The sequence below is a fragment of the Nelusetta ayraudi genome, unplaced genomic scaffold, assembly GCF_046127955.1.
Source record: "Nelusetta ayraudi isolate G7.1 ecotype Tasmania unplaced genomic scaffold, CSIRO-AGI_Nayr_v1 ptg000011l, whole genome shotgun sequence".
Taxonomy (NCBI): domain Eukaryota; kingdom Metazoa; phylum Chordata; class Actinopteri; order Tetraodontiformes; family Monacanthidae; genus Nelusetta; species Nelusetta ayraudi.
Window position 1 is genome coordinate 10,632,542 of NW_027466061.1, and position 20,929 is coordinate 10,653,470.

At 44.7% G+C, this 20,929-nt stretch overlaps 2 protein-coding genes across 4 annotated transcripts; both read left to right on the forward strand.

Annotated features, from left to right (window-relative positions):
* The first annotated feature begins 14 nt into the window (after window positions 1–14).
* Window positions 15–8,915, forward strand: agfg1b (ArfGAP with FG repeats 1b). Of its 3 annotated transcripts, XM_076020788.1 has the most exons (12): window positions 17–342; window positions 2,749–2,842; window positions 3,094–3,209; window positions 4,228–4,366; window positions 4,487–4,643; window positions 4,816–4,923; window positions 5,207–5,354; window positions 5,532–5,611; window positions 5,705–5,797; window positions 6,092–6,250; window positions 6,702–6,796; window positions 7,325–8,915. In XM_076020788.1, exons 1-12 carry the CDS (start codon window positions 176–178, stop codon window positions 7,382–7,384), a joined length of 1,416 nt encoding a protein of 471 aa, XP_075876903.1. In that variant the 5' UTR covers window positions 17–175; the 3' UTR covers window positions 7,385–8,915. The 3 variants fall into 3 exon arrangements, with proteins under 3 accessions (XP_075876905.1, XP_075876906.1, XP_075876903.1); XM_076020790.1 differs by lacking the exon at window positions 4,816–4,923 and having other exon boundaries at window positions 15–342; XM_076020791.1 differs by lacking the exon at window positions 2,749–2,842 and having other exon boundaries at window positions 16–342.
* A 2,675-nt stretch (window positions 8,916–11,590) lies between these two features.
* Window positions 11,591–17,665, forward strand: grk7a (G protein-coupled receptor kinase 7a). Its single transcript, XM_076020799.1, has 4 exons — window positions 11,591–12,270; window positions 13,336–13,791; window positions 15,581–15,861; window positions 16,546–17,665. The coding sequence occupies exons 1-4, from the start codon at window positions 11,674–11,676 to the stop codon at window positions 16,886–16,888; spliced, it is 1,677 nt and encodes a 558-aa protein (XP_075876914.1). The 5' UTR covers window positions 11,591–11,673; the 3' UTR covers window positions 16,889–17,665.
* The last annotated feature ends 3,264 nt before the right edge of the window (window positions 17,666–20,929 follow it).

Below are 20,929 nucleotides of genomic sequence, written 5' to 3' on the forward strand. Positions count from 1 at the left end.
TCACTATAGAAGAAGTAGTTTGTCAGTCGCCCAGTCTCCGTGGTAGACCTCCCAGCAAGGTGTCTGCGCGGCCACCCCACGACCACACGTCAAGTCCCCACCGAAGACACCCTTCCCCACCCCGGCTCCCCTTTCCACATTTGTCCCCGCTGTTCGCAGCCCGCTGTTTTCGACCATGGCGACGAGTGCGAAGCGAAAGCAGGAGGAGACTCATCTGAAGATGCTGCGGGAAATGACTAGCTTGCCCGCGAATAGGAAATGCTTCGATTGCGACCAGCGCGGCCCGACCTATGTGAACATGACAGTGGGCTCTTTCGTCTGTACCACCTGCTCCGGAATCCTGTAAGTTGATTTTCACCCGTCATAGCCGCGTTTGCCGCTAACACAGTGACCGCCGTAAGTGTCCGAGACGCCGTCGCTGCTCACGGGTTCCTGTGCTGCCACCACTGACTTGGCGGCGGTACCGTTAGCCTCCTAGCTCGTCGCGGACAGGTAACGCCACCTTTGGTTCCACTCGGGGCCGCTGGTTTGGGCCATGGTTTGGTCGGCGGTTCGGAACACCACAGCAGTGTGGCCAGTTTTGATAGAATGTGACACCCAGGCAGGATGAGAGGGCGGTCCCAGGCGCTCTCGTGCTTTTGTGGTCAAGGTTAGCATGCCTAAAATCTACACTTCCATCCCTACTTGTCAAATATTTGTGCACCTCCTTTTGTGGGAAAAACTGCGTGTCGTTGGTGGGGGCCTCGTCTAGTTAAAGTTTATGTGGACATAACAGGGTATGTCGCAAACCCTACATACAGACAGACACACACACACACACACACACACACACACACACACACACACACACACACACACACACACACGGGCACACAATTGGCCCCACTGATGAGCAGGAGCAGGGTGGGTCTCCCAACTTGGCTGGTATGAAGTAGGGCAGTAGGTCGACCCCAGCTGCTTCCTCCCGAAATCACCTCCTGTTCCTCAAAAAAACAGCTATCATTTCCAAACACGTGATTTCGAACGTGATGAATGCTGCTGGTGTTCGACCTGTGGAATGATCTTCATGTTACAGGCACATTCTGTCCTTCTGGCCCCGCTTGCTCTGTAATAATTGGTGTTCTTAATTTATTTCAAAGGTCCCATATGATTCGGTTCTCTCGCGCATTGTTATTTTTTTTTTCCTATAGCAGATACCAGCGAGGCAGTCTTGCATGTTTAATTATCACAATTAGAATTGAATAGCATGTTTAGCCCTCTGTGCTTTGCGACACGTAGAGGGCCTCGGTTTTGGATTCCTCTAAAATGTGATGCATTGTTACACCAAATACAACTGTGGAAGGGGGCAAAGACAAGGTGGACGCTGGACAAGATGGTGGAATCAGCGAGTGTCCTGAGGTGTTGTCATTCATCTGGAAGAGGTGTCCTTGGCCTTTGTCACACTCTGAAAAGGCGTCAAGCATGAACTTCTCTCATATCTGGGGAGTTAATTGATTGGCTGGAGTGGAAGTCACTGTCAGGGACCACTGGTGAAGTGACTTTGGCATTAAATGGGACTTTTAAGATGTTGTACGTGACATTTTGATTTTGAATTTGCACTAAATCAGTGTATTTAGTATGTTGGCTCTAAAGATTACATACATAGGTTGTGAAGGTAAATGTTCCCATATCCATGATTAAAGTGCACGTGAAAGGAAATGATTCATTGATGAGTCAGGTTTGAGCAACATGGGAAGTGCTGGTCGTGTTGGGCGTCCTAATCACACCGCCCTTACTCCACATGCAGAGAAATGAGCCTCTCCCCTCCCTCTTACTCCATTGAATTTATGTAATTGTGTATTTTTGCGACGCTTGTGCAGAAATGTACATTAAAGTTTGACCCACTGGGGTCTGAACTTTCTGTCCTGGTTGAAAACATAGTGAGCAGAAAGAAGGCTCATAGGGGAGGCCAGGGAGGGCTGGGTGTCAGTGATGTGGTGTTGTTATGATTTGTGTTATTTAAATTGTTTAAATGCCAGAGACACCTCAGTTCTTCCAGGCGGTCTTTCGGTGTTGGCAGAAGCAGCGTTGGAACCGTGGCTGCCGTCCAGCGTCCAGCCTATCAGAATTCCGGTTGAATTGGAGGCTCTAGACTCCCGTCAGAGCCCACACTGGATTTATATCGTGAACATGTATCACCACAAGATCATCACCAATCCACTGAGTGAATCTTTGTGCTTTTCTTTCACCCTGTTTTCTATCAGTCTTCTCCGTCCCTCGGTTCCCCACATTTATTTCATATTTCCCCCTGCAGCCTGAGGACAGTCACTCATGTTTAATGCCTCCATCCCGCTTTGGTTTGGCCAATGCTGACGTGGTTTGTGTTTAGCCCCCCCACCCCCCTTTGTCTGCATTACATTCAACTTGATGGCAGCGTCTCAATGAATTGAACGTTAGCAATCCGGCAACACCTTATCGTAACAAGCTGGCCGGTTTGTCGCGGGTTGATATAACACAGTTTTTGCTCCCACTGCTGCTTGTATCAATATTTAATAGAATGACATGCACCCGACATCTGTCACTGTGAGCAACATCTTCTATTGTTACTTTGAAAGTGTGGCATGAGAAGCGCACGCATTGCTCCCGGTTGCCACATCTCAAAGCACATAATAAATCTGGCACAGTCTCAACCGCACTCAACACACTGGTATGCGGCGCCCTCTTGTTCCTGAGCTAACGTTGGGCTGCTCTCCCCCCCCCCCCCCACAGGCGAGGGCTGAACCCCCCCCACAGAGTGAAGTCCATCTCTATGACCACATTCACACACCAGGAAATTGAGTTCCTACAGAAACACAGCAACGAGGTACGGCGCCGCACGCTTCACTGCAGAGCGTTAACGTCATTGTGAGAAGTGATTTTTTTCGGGGTCTTGCCTGCCTGCCTGTCTGCTTTTGATTTCAATGTGGCTTTTGGTGCCGCTGTCTGAACCCTGACTGTTCAACTTTACGGGCATTCCTCTCTCCCAACATTTTCTTAACCCCCCCTGTTTCTGTGTGTCCCCTCCCCCCTTCCCTTTACTTTCTCTCACCTCTTTCCTGGTTCGCCCCCCCACAGGTCTGTAAACACATCTGGTTGGGCCTCTATGACGACAGGACATCAGTTGTTCCAGATTTCCGAGAACCGCAGAAAGTTAAAGAATTTCTTCAGGAAAAATACGAAAAGAAAAGATGGTAAATTGTTTTTGTTTTTTTTTCAAATGTCAAATCGACTTTTGAAACTCTGAAGGTTTGTGACCATTTTTTTCTCTCAGTTCAGTGCTCTCAGTTCTTCCAGTGTTTTGTACTGAACCACACAGGCAAGTTTTATTGAACAAGGGCCATATGGAATCCAGTTAAAATAAAAAAGTTTGATTTATTTCTTTCCTAATGCTGTTTTCCCCCATTTTGATGTATTGAAATTTTTCTTGAACAGCATTTCACTACACGGGCGTCTGATAGAAACTGCTCGCCTCTATTGTTGCAACTGCTTCCTCTCTTGAAGTCGGTTCCATTTTGAAAGTTGCGCTGCAGAGGCTGAGATGTGTTCAATAGGTCCAGAACATAATCCAATCATTTTTTGTGGTTCAACATGATTCTTTAATTCAGTCCGGAAAAATAAAGAATGGGAGGCCAACATGCGAAGAGACGCTCAACAGAGACATTTCCAGCCTGACCCCCCCCCCCCTCCACTGTCTGAACGACGCTGCCACACCTGACACAATCAACTGCTAAGGAATCAACCTAACACAACACAGCAGAGGCTAATGAAGCAATTAATGAAATGCAGCTGTTGTAAACCAACGCAAAGGCAAAGGGTTGTTTGGCTCCTACGTTACTTTTTGCAAACCTTGCTGGTGTCCTGGGAGGCTGCGTCAACATGCTTGCATTGTGTGTTGAGGTTTGTGTTTGTGAAGTGACACAATGTTGGTCCTGCACACACATTTTCCTCCAATAATGTTCAGTGTTGAACAACAGGTTTCCACTTTGATGATTTTGTATGCAAATGATTTGAGCCTATGAACCCTTTTTTCATAGGCAAACAACAGCCTTTTTAATGCCCATGGGTGCATGTCGTCATCGACTTCTAGAACCGCATTGCTCCACTCACTCCCAGCACATCTGATGTAACTGCATAACACGACGAGCACATGAGGGACAGAAAAAGACCTTCTGCTTTTCCATTTATACATTTGTGCTGCCGGCTCTCCAGGTACGTCCCTCCGGACCAGGCCCGAGCCGTGAGCAGCGTCCAGGCCTCGGTGTCGGGCTCCTCCGCCAGCAGCACCGGCAGCACCCCTGAAGTCCAGCCACTCAAAACCCTGCAGCTCAACAAAACCCCTCTCCGCCAGGTACCGCCTCCAAACCCAGCCTGGGCTTTGGCTCCCCAGCCATAAATCCCAGATATCTTCCCAATGTTGTTGAACAAAATGTCTCAAGTGTGCCTACTCCGCTGCTCGGCCACCTCCCAGTCTCCAGGGTTACCTCGTTCCCAGGCTCACAACGCCGCTCAGGAGAAGAAGTTTGACCTGCTGTCCGACCTGGGCGGAGACATCTTCGCCGCTCCGCCCACCCAGGCTTCCACTTCCGCCAACTTTGCCAACTTTGCACATTTTCCAAGCCAGTCGGGTAAGAGACCGCTTTCCCAACATCCTGTCAGACCAAATGAAAAAACCACATCTTCAGGGTTGTCTTCATTGTGTCATCACCACATGACATTGTTTTTTTTTTGTTGTTTTTTTTTACTTATGATTTCCACATTTCATTGTCCCTGTTGTTTCCTCCTGCCGTGTGGCTGCAGCACCTCAGGGTAATTCAGATACCAACTTTGCCAACTTTGAGGCATTTGGAAACACAGCAATTCCATCCCATCTGAGCACGTCACCCCCCTCAAAGTCCTTTTCATCAGGTACCTCCCCCAACCATTTGCTTTTTTTTCCATCCTGTGCACCCAATCACCTTCTCCTTTGCCCTTCCTTTGTATCTCCAACCTCCATCACTGAGTGCCGCTGTGGCTGCTGTGTTGTTTCAGACCTAATAGAACTTTTCTTCCTTTAAGTAAGATGTATTGATTCTTTAAACCCCAGACCCAACGTTGTCTGTTTGCAATATTTGGAATGTTTTGACTCCGGTGAGGGGAGACACCCAGTGGATGCTTTTGTTTGTTTCTCCTTACCAAAAATGCTGAAAAGCTGGAAGCGTGCCAATCCCGTCGATGTCTAGTGCCGTCCCTGCAAAGCCGCACATGGGACACCAGACCTCTGAGGACCGCTATGCTGCCCTGGCAGAGCTAGACAACAAGATGAGCACTGCCGTTTCCACAGGCAGCAGCGGACAAGGGTGAGTCTCTGTCTCTTTCTCTCTCTCTCTCCCTCTCTCTCTCTCTCTCTCTCTCTCGCTCACACACACACACACTCTCTCTTTGGAGATTAATTGCTTGGTTTCTAAAAATGATACGGCAAAATATTTTCATTTACCCCCTATTGGCTTTTTTCTCCCTGTAATCGTGTTCTTCAGAAACATATTTGGACCCGCCCTCGGCTCATCACCAGCTCAGAATGCTCCTGTATTACCCAGTATGCAGCCTGGCTTCGGAGGTGATACTAATATTGTTGTTTTCTGTTCTTGTCATGCGTCCAGGCTCCTGTAAGTTGTTGCATTTCAAAACTCTCGCCCTCCTTCCGTTCCAGCCGTTTCATCCACGAATCCGTTTGTGGCCTCGGCCGTCCCACCAGAAATGGCCACCAACCCTTTCCAGGCCAACGGCAGAGCTGCAGGTGTGTGTGTGTGTGTGTGTGTGTGTGTGTGTGTGTGTGTGTGTGTGTGTGTGTGTGTGTGTGTGTGTGTGTGTGTGTGTGTGTGTGTGTGTGTGTGTGTGTGTGTGTGTCTGTGCACATTTAAAGTTGAGCTCATACCATGAGACATTTAATTTTTTTTACAAGAATTCCGTGTTTACGTTGATGTAACCCAGTTACATTGCCAAGTAGTTTTGTGATTTGTCCAGGTATTTATAATTTACTCCTCCCTGTGTGTGTGTGTGTGTGTGTGTTCACACACACGCTGCGTGTGTCTTGTAGCCTCGTTTGGCACTGGCTCAATGAGCATGCCTGCTGGCTTTGGGAATGCGTCTTCCTACTGCCTCCCGACCAGTTTCAGCGGGAACTTCCAGCAGCAATTCCCAGGCCAGGCCCCCATCCCTTACTCCCAGCCTGGGGCGTACCACCCTCAGTCTAATGGTTAGTGGTCTCCCTCGTCCCCACCCTCCACCCTCCACCCTCCCCCACCTGTGCAGCACCTGTCTGTGATTATTGTCACACATGGCATTTTCTTTCTGCATGGATTACTTGTAATACCTTAATGTTTGTTTTGAAGTATGACATAATAATGGCAGCTTCTGCACGGCGCTGACACTATAGGTCGCACTGAGGGCACGCTTACTCAGTTGGCTGTGAAATGGAGATCAGTGCGCTTGCTTTGTTGTTTTAGGTGTGGCCTCTTAAAATTCCTCAGCTTTTACTCATGTCATTGAGTTGATTTTCTGACGATTGCTTTGTCTCCAACCCTTACTGCCTGCCCTATATTGCATGTGAATGTTACCGTTCCAGGTCTGTTTCGTGATGACGCTTCCCTTCATGCAGAGTGCAGTCATTCTTTTTGAAATTGCCCTCTGCTCGTGTGACCCCTCAGGCCCGGCATTCTCAGTCTACGGTCAGAACAAACCTTCCATGACGCCCTATGGGCAGCCGATGGCTGGCCCCGGCATTACCAATAATCCCTTCATGGTAAGCACTGTCCATCCACTGGTTGTTGTCATTTTCATTCTGAGCTATTGCTCCAGGAAGAGGTGTATTTAGCATTCTGTTCAGTCGTGTGCACGAAAGCAACCTTGGATTGAATCTTCCTGCTGTTGCTTCCTGGAGACAAAGAGAAGGCAGCCAGGAGGCAGTCTGAGGAGGTGGGAGGAGCATGGCCCTGGTGACATCACACATGGCTGATTTCTAGAACTTTGTGTATTGGCAAACATTTTCTCAAGAGGGGAGCCAAAGCAAGTACGAGAGGGATGTTTTCTATATGCGTATTTTGCGTAATAGGAAACGTAAAGAAACAATTTATTTCCAGAGCAATTGTCTGCTTAATGTCTACTCACTAAGCCATGGTAATGATCTTAATAGTGAGCAAAAGGACATTTTATTAGCCTAGCTTTCAGCATGATATGATATTAAAATGAATAATGTGATTTCCTTTCGAAACGAGTAACTTCCTGCTGTAATTATCCCCTTCCTCCGTCCTGTTGGACTTTCATTTCCCAGGCTGGAGCCCCGGCTGGTTCTTTTCCCGCAGGGAGCTCGTCCACCAATCCTTTTCTGTAGCACACTTCCAAGTCTTCTCCACCAGAGGGCAGCATGCAGCACATATTCAACGCACCCGTTCCGTCACGCAACTAGAGACAGTACGTTATGTTTTTGCCTGTTTTTTTTCTTTTTCTTAAAGACCTTTCTCTCATAAAAGAAGTTTACAACACTATAAAGGAGTGCAAAGACTATATTGAAGACTAAGGGACTGTTATAGTGCGGAAACGTCCTATTTGGACGATATACAAAACATTGTATGCTTTTTATGTTTTATGACTGTAAGCTGTGCATATCATCATTTGTAATCACAGTTATTCAGTATACATTATGTATAACAAGAACTGATTGAACAAGGGTTAGTAAACACACTTCCTGTGGGCGGGAAATAAGACCCACAACAGCCTCTCAATGTGTAAAGGGTAAGCATTGTATGACTATTAACAGGGTTCCATCGAAATCCGCTTTGATGCAGACATTTATATTTAAGAAGGGATGTCTTTTATCTTTTTTTTTTGTTGCAAGTTTTAGCATAATTGTGACTCTGTTGGCACCAAGTTTAAATGTCAAGTTTGAGCTCACCCAAGATTCAAGGTAACCAAAATCCTCTGAAGGATAGCATCATCCCCGGGTAGACGGGACACAGCGTTGCCTCTACACTACGGTAGTCATCTGTTTTATATGCCAGTATCTGTGCAATTGTGAACAAAAAAGTTTGGGGCTGCATTTCAGTCATAAATAAAGAGTCCACCTCTTCAAACACAAGGCCAGCAGAAATCAGCAGATGTTTAGGGCCATTGGTCCTGTAGAGGAGCCGTCTGCGGATCAGAGCACAAATAGAGCCAGAAGTGCAGGCCGTTGGGGATGTTCTCATACTTTTACCCCATCCACAGTACTCTATTTAACCTGTAAAGAATTGTAAAGACATGAATTTAAATATACTCTCAATATCACTTTGGTTAAAGACTTCAGAGTAGAATATTTCAGATATTTACTGTATTTTATGCCGAAGATGAAGACAGAAGGAGGGACTGGTAGTGGCGCTGGAGAGTTCTGTGAGTGAGACCAAAAATGTGTCACAACAGTCTGGAAAAACCTCTTATGTTTACTGTGACTTGTTCTCCTGTCAAGGGGGGGTCAAGCTCACCAAGACTTTACACGGACAGAGGAAAAATAATTTGGACACAAAATATTAATCGAGTATTCGTTGTATTTTCCGCACTTCCTTGACATTGAAATTCCTTTTATGCCTTTGGATAGAAATAAAACAGCTTTTGGACTAAAGTGCAACACAAAGTGAAATAATGTATCAGCCTTTGCTTTGCTTTAAAAAGGTAGTGGTTTAAATTGGAGGAAAAAGACAGTTTTGTTTAACGTTTCTTAAATTTCTGGATGAGTGTTTGGGGAGTTACTGCTTTTTATTGTGCCACCTATAACTAACAATATGTTTGACAATGTGCTTCTTGTCTTTGCAAGAATAGGTAAGTTAATGTGTACATATATAAATAAATGTATAAATAAATTAAAAAAAGATTTTTAGCTACAAATTTGAGCCGGTCTATGTGTTTTATTATTGAATCCTATGAAAGGTTTAATATGGTCCACATCACTGACACTTCTGTTCAGTATAATCTGACAAAGACGTGGGGAATGATTCAGTTGCTAAAGAAGGGACGGAGGGACAGCGAGCTAAGACCCTGGGCCTGACTGAAGCATGTTTTCTCGTTCACTTTCATTTTACAGTCCGACCCGCGTAGCAGTAGCTATGCGCATCGTTATTGTAAAAAGTGTCCATGCCCCTATGGTTAGAGCCTTCTGCTAAAACCCATCCCTTGATGGACCTTTCAAATGTTAGGATGAGGCACGGTGGTCTCAGTGGGTGGAGACAGTGCCTTGCCGGGGGTGTGGTCGCCCACCTAGGAGAGGGATCAGAGAGGTATTGGTGTCGTTTGTGACGTCACAAAGTGACGCTTTCCACCACTGTCTATCGAAGCACACAATTGCTGAAATGTGGAGAAGGTTAAGGATGTTGTTTTTTTCTTCTTTTTAGAATTTCTGTAAATAAAAGAATAATTATTAACACTATAATAAGTAATACGTACAATGTAATGGTTAATTTACAATAATTCTGTGAAACGTTTCATGACACCCATGTTTTGATATGTAATTATTATTATTATTATTAGTAGTAGTATTAGCATATGCCACAATGATTTTCTTTTTTATGTTTCATCCTGATGAAGGTCAAAAGCAGAAAGAAATTGGCCAAATATTAAAGTTCCTGCGAGAGTACTAAGCCATCTTTTTTATGCTGTCAGCACTTTTTTACCCCCTGAACTTTAAGTCTGTGCCAGAGATATGCACCGTTTATCTGCAGCAAATGATGCTTTCACTTTGCACTGCAAGTATTATTCATTCAAAGTATTGGGACCCACGTGGCCACCACATTCCCTCCATCGCCGCTGAGGATGATCTTATGAGAGGACGTAAGACGATGACGTCAGTCCACGTAGTGACCTGACAGAAGACCAGGTGGGTGTGTGCACCTTAACCTCTCGCTCAGCCCTCACTCTGATTCTGCCCGGGTGAAAGGTGGCAGCAGGTCAGATCGCAGTTCTACATCAGCACCATCAAATGTCTAAATAATGACAGAAGACCAACAGGGAAAAGGGATGGTTAAAGTGCATGTCTTCATCTTATTTTATGAAACCCAAATAATCCCTGTTAATTACTGTGTCATGTATACATACTTTAAATCTAGTTTGATTAATTTGACAGACAAGTGCTGTACATTGTTTTTCTCTCTCTAAGAACAGTAACGTTTTTTTTTTTCATTGCTCCTCTTGTCCACTGTGGGCTGAGTGGCACTGGGTAACACATGAGCTCATATAGCTTAACCTCTCTCTGCCTTCCCTGACCCGGTTAAAGATGAAACCTATTTCATCCACTCAGGAGGCTTAAGTGCTTTTTCTGGCAAGACCAGTCTTACTCTATGCAATCTATACATTTAAGTCACAGTCAGGGAGTGTAAAAATGCAGCTTTTTACTCCTCATCCGATTTCCATTTGTATTTTTTGGGGGTTGGAAAGTAGCCCCTCTTCCCCGGTGGTCACCTCCTTCCTGGTTATAAAAACCTCCCCCCGGCCTTTTGTCTTGTGAAGCTCCCTCTCGGCAAGCAAAGCCCTTGATCTTGTGCAGGGTACTGACAGCTTGAGACCATTTGAGTAAGGATTAGCTAGTATTATCTGAGGTTTATCGCTGTGATTTAGACTGCATCGCTACACCTGAACTTTGAAGGTACTGATGCAAGCAACAGCAGGAGGAAAAGTCAGTTGATGACTTCTCATGTTTAAATCACATGTGTCTGTTGAATGATGCACAGTGCACATGCTTATTGTTTACACTGTTTTTTTTTGTTATTTTTTGGGGGGCACATGGGGGTCATAATCCTCAAATTGTGCTTTAATTGCCCAAAGAAGCTCTTGTGCCAAATTAATCTGATCTTTTGAGTCTCTTGACTTTAATCGCAGTGTGTTAGAGCTACATGAGGTGGAAGTGTGTGCGTGTGTGAGTGCTTGGATGTGTGAAATGCTCACGTGGACTTCTCGAGTTGTTTTACTAGCATTCATGGTTAGTTTTCGATTGTATTCTATTAGCATATGTTTTTTTGAAATAGCGTTATTTATTTTCACATTAAATAAATAGAACGCAAGATGTCAGAGAATGGCTGCAAGAATGTTGAGTTGAAAAGTTTGGCTTCTCAAATGTAGGGAGGTGGGGTGAGCGGAATGGTGAACGGAGAACAACACACCTTACCTGTGGCAAGTTGGAGGAGGAAAGACAAAAAATAAAATTAATCGAAATAAATATAAAAATGCCCACCAATATTTTGGTTCATATATTACCACATTGTATGCAAATACACACATATCACAGTGTTACCTTTGTTATCTTTTCTGTTTTTAATATGTGCTTTTTTTACTGTTTCTTCCTTTTTAAATGCAAAGGTATCAGAGGCCTATACCGCAAATATAGAGGGCTACAAAGCCTCTTAAGACAGAGCCCGCTTATGATTCCCTTTCTGTGCACAGCATCCTCGAATAGACCACACAAAGATCCTTAAGCCAAAATCCCTCCCAGGTCCTTAATTCTAAATGAGTAAGTACTGGGTGTGTAAGGAAGTCTTAGGTTTGCAGGTAGGCTGGCTGCAGGAGCTCATTTGCACACTGGCGTTGGAGTGAAGCGCACTCTTGCACCGACACTGAAGAGTCCAGTCACCTAGGGGGGAGAGACCACACACAGCCGCCAAAATGTGTGACATGGGGGGACTGGATAACCTGGTGGCCAATACGGCCTACCTAAAAGCACAGGGTGGTGATGACAAGGAGATGAAAAAGCGCCGTCGCAGCTTGTCTCTCCCCAAGACCGACCAATGCGCCGCAGTGCGAGCTGCAATCGAAAAGGATTTTAATTTGATTTGCGAGAGGCAGCCGGTTGGCAAGAAGTTTTTCCGAAACTTCCTGGCAAACAAGGCCGAGTTTAAGCTGGCTGCCGATTTCCTGGACGACCTGTACGACTGGGATCTCGCCGAGGGCGCCAACAAAGACAAGGCACGGAAAAACATCATGACCAACTACTGCAAGGCCGACTCCAAGAAATTCCTGTCTTTCCTCACAGGGGAAGCGTCTGATAAATGCAAGTCTGTGACAGATGGCAACTTTGAGGAGGTGATGAAAGGGAAAGTCCAGGAAGGCGTGAGAGAATATCTGAAAGGAAAACCCTTCAGCGATTACCAGGCTGGCCCAGAGTTTGATAAATTCCTCCAGTGGAAAGAGTACGAGAAGCAGCCCATCAGCGATAAATACTTCTATGAGTTCAGAACTCTGGGCAAAGGAGGCTTTGGGGAGGTAAGTGTTTATGTTGTCCAGGTTATTAAGCAATGCTATTGAAATGTTGAGGATAAATAAGTGATCTTTTGCTCTTTGATCTCTTCAACGATGGTGTTTCAAAACTGAATACATACATAGATTCTATACCTTTCATGTGCCAAGTGTTATTAAACATCACTTGAATTTGTTAAGATGTTGCTACATCAACTTGAGATCAGCTACACGACTGCAATATCCATACTTGACTTGCAATACATGCGTGAAATCCTCGTGGTTTATGTGCTTCTAGCCATAAGAAAGGATTTTCTCGGACAAGCGATCATACCTCACATAATCCTCAGGATTTAGCTTGCCTCAAGGTGACCATGAAGTCACTGGCGGATAGAGGATACCTTGCTGATTTGAAAAAAAACCCCAAAACATTTATCTTCATTTTGTTGACGAGACTAGAAGGCTATTAATAATGCACTGACCATTCTGTCACTGTTTTACAAAAACACCCTTTGTGTACTGCACATTTTATAAGATTAGAAATTGCAGGAAAAGATCCCCCAAGAAAAGTCCTCGAGCCTAGCACGAGCACATGACGTGGACCTAGAACTGAGCCCTGAGGAACCCCTTTTTGAATTAAAAGACTTTGCTTTAGGTGTTCGACTAAGAAGAATGAACAGAGAGAAAAACATTCTGTGAAGTATGAAGAACAAAAGATAGCATAAAAGCTGCAGGCTGCTGCAGTATCTCAGATGAGCCAGAATTGTCAGAAATGTACTTGATTATTACACATTTGGCAATTACTCTGGAGCATTACAGTTTTGCAGACAACAAATTCATTCATCTGTAAAGGGATAAATAGGATAATGCAGTTGTATAAACACATTGCTCAAAAATAACTTTTGGATGCAAGCAGTATCCAGAGAGTACCATCTCTTTCCACTAATATTCCAAAGGGCACCAACCAAGACAAGATAAAGTCAAGACAAAAGGAACACTAGTCAGCGGCGTGCACTTGTCCTCTGCCGGTCATCCTCCTAAGTTACTACTGTTACCCACCCTCTGGCAAACCATCTTCCCATCTTTCTCCAGGTGTGCGCCGTCCAGGTGAAAAACACAGGCCAGATGTACGCTTGCAAGAAGTTGTGTAAAAAGCGACTGAAGAAGAAGGGCGGAGAAAAGATGGCCCTGCTGGAGAAGAAGATCTTGGAGAAGGTCAACAGCCTGTTCCTGGTCAACTTGTCCTACGCGTATGACACCAAGACCCATCTGTGCCTCGTGATGACCCTGATGAACGGAGGAGACCTCAAGTACCACATCTACAACATTGGCTACGACGGCAAGGGTGTGGACAAGGGCATTGAGATGAAGCGCATCATCCACTACACGGCGCAGATCACTACTGGCATTCTGCATCTGCATGAAATGGATATTGTGTATCGCGACATGAAGCCCGAGAATGTGTTGCTGGACAGCCAAGGCCAGTGCCGACTTTCGGATTTGGGTTTGGCAATCGAGATCGTCCCTGGGAAGACTGTCACCCAGATGGTGAGTAGATGCAGATGATGCAGTTGCTGTCTTGTTGTTTTTTTGCAGTGCAATGATGCATCAGAACACAGTAATTATTTGCACCATCATAGCTACTTGAATGCAGCCAGCAGGAATCTGAAATGATCGAGCTAAAAGCAGGTCACCAAACCACCAAGTTTACAAAATCAAGGTAGTGCTGCTGATATATGAGGTATCTATGCATTCATATAAAGTTAGGGAAAATTTAGGCCCTTACAAAAAACCCCATTAGAGCAAGGAGAGGCCTGGCTAACTCCTCACCTCCGCCCACACAGGTGCACTTGACCATAGTGGTCTCAATTATATAACTCATTCGATCCTTTGACCCCATCAGATTATGGCTGGGACATATACAGGCTGCCTTATTATGCAGGGGCTTGTATGGAGACCAGCGAGGTCATGTGCATGTGAAAGGGTGGATGCAGTGAATGCTCCTGCAGTTGGTCACAGAAGTATAGCTTGAAGTTCGACAGTTACCTTGTATAAGGAAGTTTATTGATTGATTTCTGTGCAAGGACATGGCTGATAATCAGATCAACAGCAGAAGCCGATACTGAGGCCTTGCAGGGTTGGAGCAATAGCGCAATCAATAGAGCAACACCTGCAACGTCAGGAACAGAAATGCCCTCAAGAAAGACTTCATTTTTTAGGCTATTTTAGTTGCACCTTACCTGCCTTTCACTACATTAGCAGTGATGACAAACTTCATCAGGGCTTTCTTCCGGACTTACTCGCAGAAGCAAAGAGTAAGCTCTGGGTTCTATGAAAGTCCAGTAAGCTCATTATCCTGTCCACTGATGCTCCTCAGCCAGCCAAAACGACTGGCTAACCTCCTACAGACGGAGTTGGCGTTTGTCCCCTAATCCTCTTAGCGGGTATTACACAAGTCTGTCTCTGATTAGATTGATAGATCCAGGTTAAAATCTATAGTGTATGTGTACAGAAGTGTCAGTTTTGCGAACAGCACAACTTCAGGAAAGCTCTATGTGTTTATAGGGTTTCTTCCTCTTATAGGAAGATGTTGTTTTTGTGAAAGGTGCCACGGAAGTTGGTGCATTTCATCCCTCTTAATTGGCTAAAATGACCTGTTGAGGCACAGCAGGATTCTGACCTGCCTGCTACGACTAAGCAGTTGCAGGAATTACAAAGTATTTCAGCAGAGTGTTGCGTTGACTTTAACTGATTGGTTTAAGTTAGCTTAAGCTGATGCAAAATATGATATGCTTCTTTAAAAACAGTGTTTATTTCTTGGATGTATTAAAAGCCAATCTTGTAATCAAGATGCGACAGCATGTCGCCTGGCTTTCCAGTGATTTCACTGGATGCTGCTTCACATCTAGAGGACGACAGCCTTTATATAAGAGACCGTACAACTTGGGTTAGTGCCGAGACATACATGACTCTTGACAGGTAGTAGGCTTAGCATTAGGATTAAGCTCCTCCCTGCAGGTGGGTTAGGGTAGAGGTCACTGGCAGCAGATGAGGTCATGAGGGGAGGGGAGGAGAGGACAGAGAGTAAAGTAAAGTGGAGGAGGCAAAGGTTCAGTTCTGGAGGAACTGACACACAGGAAGTCACTCATCAACATGCACATTCACCAAGTTTTGCATGTCAATATTTCTGCTGCAGAACCCCAGTGCATGCATGTGTGTGTGTGTGTGTGTGTGTGCATGTGCGCGCGTGCGCGTGTGCGCACGCACCTGCACCCCACAGTAATCCAGTCCTCATCTGCAAACATGACAAATTCTATTCGATTTCTCTGTCCTTCAGGCTGGCACAGGAGCGTACATGGCCCCTGAGCTCCTGAGCAAAACCCCATACAGGACGTCAGTGGACTGGTGGGCCCTGGGCTGCAGTATCTATGAGATGGTAGCAGGCTACACACCTTTCAAGGGCCCTGACAGCAAGAAGGAGAAGGTGGAGAAGGAGGAGGTGCAGCGGCGCATTCTCAACGAGGAGCCCAAGTGGGAGCACAAGTTCTTTGACGCAAACACCAAAGACATCATCCAGCTGTTCCTCAAGAAGAAGATTGAGGAGCGCCTTGGCATGAAGTAAGGGGTTCTACTGCTCTCTCCAACCGCTGCATAGACAGTCTGAGGCACATCCTGGTGCAGGTCAAAAAATGTATTGAAAGGTTAGCTCAACCTCAGATTTCCCAGTTTTGGGCTCACCAGTGAGTTGGTGGAGGTTCTTCTCTTTTTGGTCCTTGTAACCAGTCTGGAGTTACACAAAAGCAAATAATACACCTCACTCCCCCAACTCCATCCCTACCCCAGTAGTGAAACCAACAGTGGCCTTGTGTACGTCTGTACAGGTGCGCTTGCTGTGTTTATGAGACAGTGCTACCAGAACTCGCTAAACTTAGCATAAACACAGCCCTTATGGTGGATATATTAACGCTAAAGTTTCAAGACTAAGTAGCCTTCAGGACACTTCATGGAGACATTGCCATTTTATAGTCAGTTATTAATGTGTTGTTGTTATTCGTGGTGGCTGTTTGGCTCTGTGTTCTTTTCCTCTGTGACATTCCAGAGGGGTAATGTGGTTTAGGAAATGTTTCCAAAGTTTACATTTAAAAAAAAAAAGGTTGCAGTTAGAAATTTGAAAGGAAAGGAAGTTAATGATACCGATCCCTTTAATTTAGCAATTTCTTGCTTGTTTTTGCTTGTTTTTGAAGCCCTATAGTGAAATTTGCGGTTCTAACGGTCTGGGTTTTGCGTTTGCCTCCTCGTTAGGAACAACATGGAGGATCCTAGGAAGCACCAATGGTTCAAGACCATCAACTTCCCCCGTCTGGAGGCCGGCTTGGTGCCACCCCCCTGGGTGCCAAAGCCCAACGTAGTCTATGCCAAGGACACGGGCGATATCGCAGAGTTCTCCGAGATCAAGGGCATCGAGTTTGATGCCAATGACGATAAATTCTTTAAGGAGTTCAGCACTGGCGCTGTGGCCATCCCATGGCAGCAGGAGATGCTCGACACCGGACTGTTTGACGAGCTCAATGACCCCAACAGGAAAGAAGGCGGCGGAGGGGACCCCGACGACGAGAAGAAGTCCGGCACATGTACACTGCTGTGAGGCGGCGCGAGCCACCATAACGCACAGCAGAAATAGCACTCTGTCCTTTGTTTTCTCAGTCAGATGCATGTTACCGTTGATGTGAAAAGATGTGATTCATCAGTGCGGAGGGTGGCGCGCCAGCTTCCTTCCGCGCCATGAATGCTTGGCGGCATAGAGATTTTACCGAATTCAAGGAAAAATTCAGCACAACAGGGAGGACGTGACAATGCCTTCAGGGGCGTCGTCTTACTGACTTACAGCTTTGCTTGCAAAACATGCATGCTAGTGTCTACTTAATTCACCTAAACAGGTTTTCATTTTCATGGCCATTCCTTTATAAAGGTGGCAGTAGTGGGTTACTAAATTCAAGGACCGGGAACCTGAACATTTTATGAGGGAAATGTAGCATCTGCTGAAGGAGAAGGACAGTTAAGAGTGTCTGCGCAGTCAGCAGCGTGACACCCGCAGCAGCCCCATTCGGCTTTATTCCCTTTTTATGATGACAACATTACCTTCCTGTTTTAACAGCAAAGAGTGCATTTTTGCTCTCCCTGAACAGATAATTCTAGTGTAAGATATTGTATTCTGTGATTCTTCACCTCATAATTTTGTCCGCCAGTTAAAATCACAGATCTTTAGCTTTACAAAAGGGGGCATTCTTTGCAGTTGTATTTATTGTATATAAAGAAATGTCTATGCACAGTAAAGGAAAGATGACGGACATATATGTGTAAAAAAATATATATATAGAATAAATTTGAAAGAAAAAACATGGAGAAAAGTGGTGCTATGATGCTCAACCTGATGAGAAGCGAGACTCTGCAGCCCCGGGACGCAGGGAGATAGACCAGGAGTGCAGTAATAAGCAGGAAATGGCATTTCACTGCTGCAAACAAAGGAGAAATGATTTTTAGAGGAGTTGGGCATTTCACTTCCTGTCTGTACGGTGTGCAGGTCCGCCTGTCTGCAGCCCTGAGAGTCTGTGATCAGGGCACTTTAGTTTGAGGTGAGTGTTGGTTACTCAAACTAGCCAGAAAATGTAAATAAAACAACCTGTGATTAGAAACTTTGATACTTAGAGAAAGAGAGAAAAAGCAACCTGTTTTTAATATTTAATTGTCTCAGGGTATTTATCCTCAGATGTTGGGCAGAGTTGAGTTTTTACTGTTAATGTAAAAAGAAAATGTGCTGAGTGTAAATGTAAATACTAACATGGAGGAAATAGAGATGCCCAATGCAAAGCAGAAATCACTTGATTTGCTTGAATAAATCAATATGTCTTTTAACCTGTTGTCTGTGCTGTGTCTTTAAAACTGTCGGGTGTTTGACCTGACTGGGCGGGGGGGGGATGAAAAGGCCTCGACTAAAGCCCCGGTCAGAGATCACCCTGTATTTTTGCCATGTTCCCTGAGCTGTTCTCTGAGCTAAATATAACCACAAAGAAAGTGCTTGCTGGGGATCTGGGAGTAAAACCTAAAAATATCACTCGCAATAATCCCTATGGGGATGCTGACTACAGCCAGGCTGCTCCAGGCTGCCGCAAATTGGCGAGTTCACCTCTTAGCTGATAAGGCGATTCCGGTTGCTCTGCTTGCGCCTGCTTTGCTTAAACCAGCTTTAAATCCCCTGTTAAGGTTTCTGAAGCATCTTTCGCCGGGTTATGAGCCGACAAAGCCACGGCTGTATCATAAACCAACATTACATATGGTGGTAAAACAAAAAACTGAAATCCATTAAACGCACATAGAAGAACAACAGTTTACCTTCACGTCTTCACGGCAGGGATATTCCAGTAGTTCCCGTTTGATTTTCTTTTCACATCCAATCTCCCTCCAAAACGTTCTTCCTTTTTTCATTACTGTTCTGTTTTCTTCCATTATTTATCCTCTTGCCTCTGCCGGCATCTAACGACTGAATAAGGCAAGGACAGTCAGAGTTTAACAGAGACACCAAGGTGAATTTGAGTGCAACATCTAAACCCCGAGAGATTATCTGACACGGGAGGACGTGCACTCAGGCTGCTGCCCATGGAGGATGGAGCTGCTATTCCCTTGGTGAACAGCAGGAGGCGCTATGACTTCAGACAGGGTTCCTGAAACGCTGACCTGAGGAATGATGTGAACTCAGTGTGGCCTTTGTGGGAAAGTTATAGGTAGGAAGACTGTAAAAAGAGACTGGATGGTCTATTATTATTATTATTATTATTATTATTATTATTATTATTATTATTATTATTATTATCATTATTATTATTATTATTGTTGTTGTCGTTGTTGCTGCACTACCTCTGCACTCATCAGAGGATGTTGACTCAAATATGTAAGCAGATTTTGGTAAGTGTGCTGTGGTTTGAACTTTTTGCTTACATTACAACATTCTGTCATGCATGACTGCATGAACCTGTTGTGCAAAAAATAACTGATACTGATGAGTAATAGTAATTGTATCAGCTGGTAAATGGTCAATTAATTTGCCAATGACACATGGTGTGACCCAGTGTGTCCACCACGCCTGACCAACTGACACATTGTGAGAACCTTGCCAATGACCCTGCATGAGTCAGTGGCCCACTCAAAAGTCCGCACACGCCACTATGTGGCTGCATGTGTGTACTGCAGCATTTGTTCTAAGTGGATGTGTTGCATAGCCAAGAGGGCGTCCGTCTGTCTGCTCGCCATCTGCTGCCAAGATGCAAAACACATTGCCAGTTATGTTGTATTGATATTCTATGATCCTTTTTCACTCGCACTGAAAGTACAGCTGACTATCTCCTACTGTTACTCGGATGATTAGGTGGATGTGTTTGCAAGGCCCACCTTGCACACCTGAATATGACAGATGTGTAACAGTTGAAAAACTTTTTTTTTTTTTTTTTTTTAAACCATTAGAATTGTTGTAGTTGCTAAAATCCTTGCAGACGTAACGTTTTTTTCCCTGGTTGAAAAAAGCAATAATAAAACCAGCATGTGGTGCTGTGGTTGGCACTGTTGCCTCACAGCAAGAAGGTTGTGGGTTTGATCCCGGGCCTGGTGCCTTTCTTTGTGGAGTTTGCATGTTCCCCCTTTGTCAATGTGGGTTTTTTCCAGGTCCAGTCCAAAAACATGCATATGAGGGCAATTGGGAACTCTAAATTGACCATAGGTGTGTGTGTGTGTGAATGGTTGTATGTTTTTGTTTGTCTTTCTATGTGGCCATGTGATAAACTGGGTGTAATAAACATGGCGTCACCCTGCCTTCGCTCCCAACAGCTGGGATAGGTTCCAGCCGACCCCCGTGACCCTGAGTGCAGGAGGAAGTGGGTGTAGAAAATGGATGGATGGAAGGGAAGCAGCTTGCCAATAACCGTCAGTTACTGGCAGTCAATCTTGAAAATATTGGAACGCGACTAGATATGCAAGTCTTTTTATTCTGTTCCATCTGATGAGTCAGCAGAAACCAAGCTGACGACTTGCTGTGCTTCCATTTGCAGCACAACCATGTGCTACTTAAATGTTAATGAAGCTATGTTAATCAATTATTTAGCTAACAGACTTACTTTATCAGAGTGGACAACAATAGTTTTTTTGATTTTGCTGCTTGATACATTTTGCTTAAAAATACTTATTGACCCAGGTAGGAATTTTGCGGCGACATACTTTCAGGTAACTATTTCTGGCTCTTTAACAAAACAACATGATTAAATAAATGAAAGGGGCTATGTTTTATTTTTGTTCAAAATCACTTTTATTCCACAATTTATTTCATCAGGTCTTAAGGCACCCTGAAGAGATGTTACAAGTTGGTCTTTCAAATGCGGGTTCCTCTTTTGTTTTTTTATTATTAAGACTGTGTAAACATAGCTTTGAATAAGATAATTTCCTGTAAATCTTTGCTTAAATTATTTCTTTACAGTGCACAGACATTGTGTATGTGTGTGTGTGTTTTCTGTGTGTGTGTGTGCGTGTGACAAAAATACAGTGTGAATTAAGTAAACATGGTCAATAGTGTTGTGTGTGTGTGTGTGTGTGCGTGTGTGGGTATATATATATATATGTATATATATATATATATATATATACA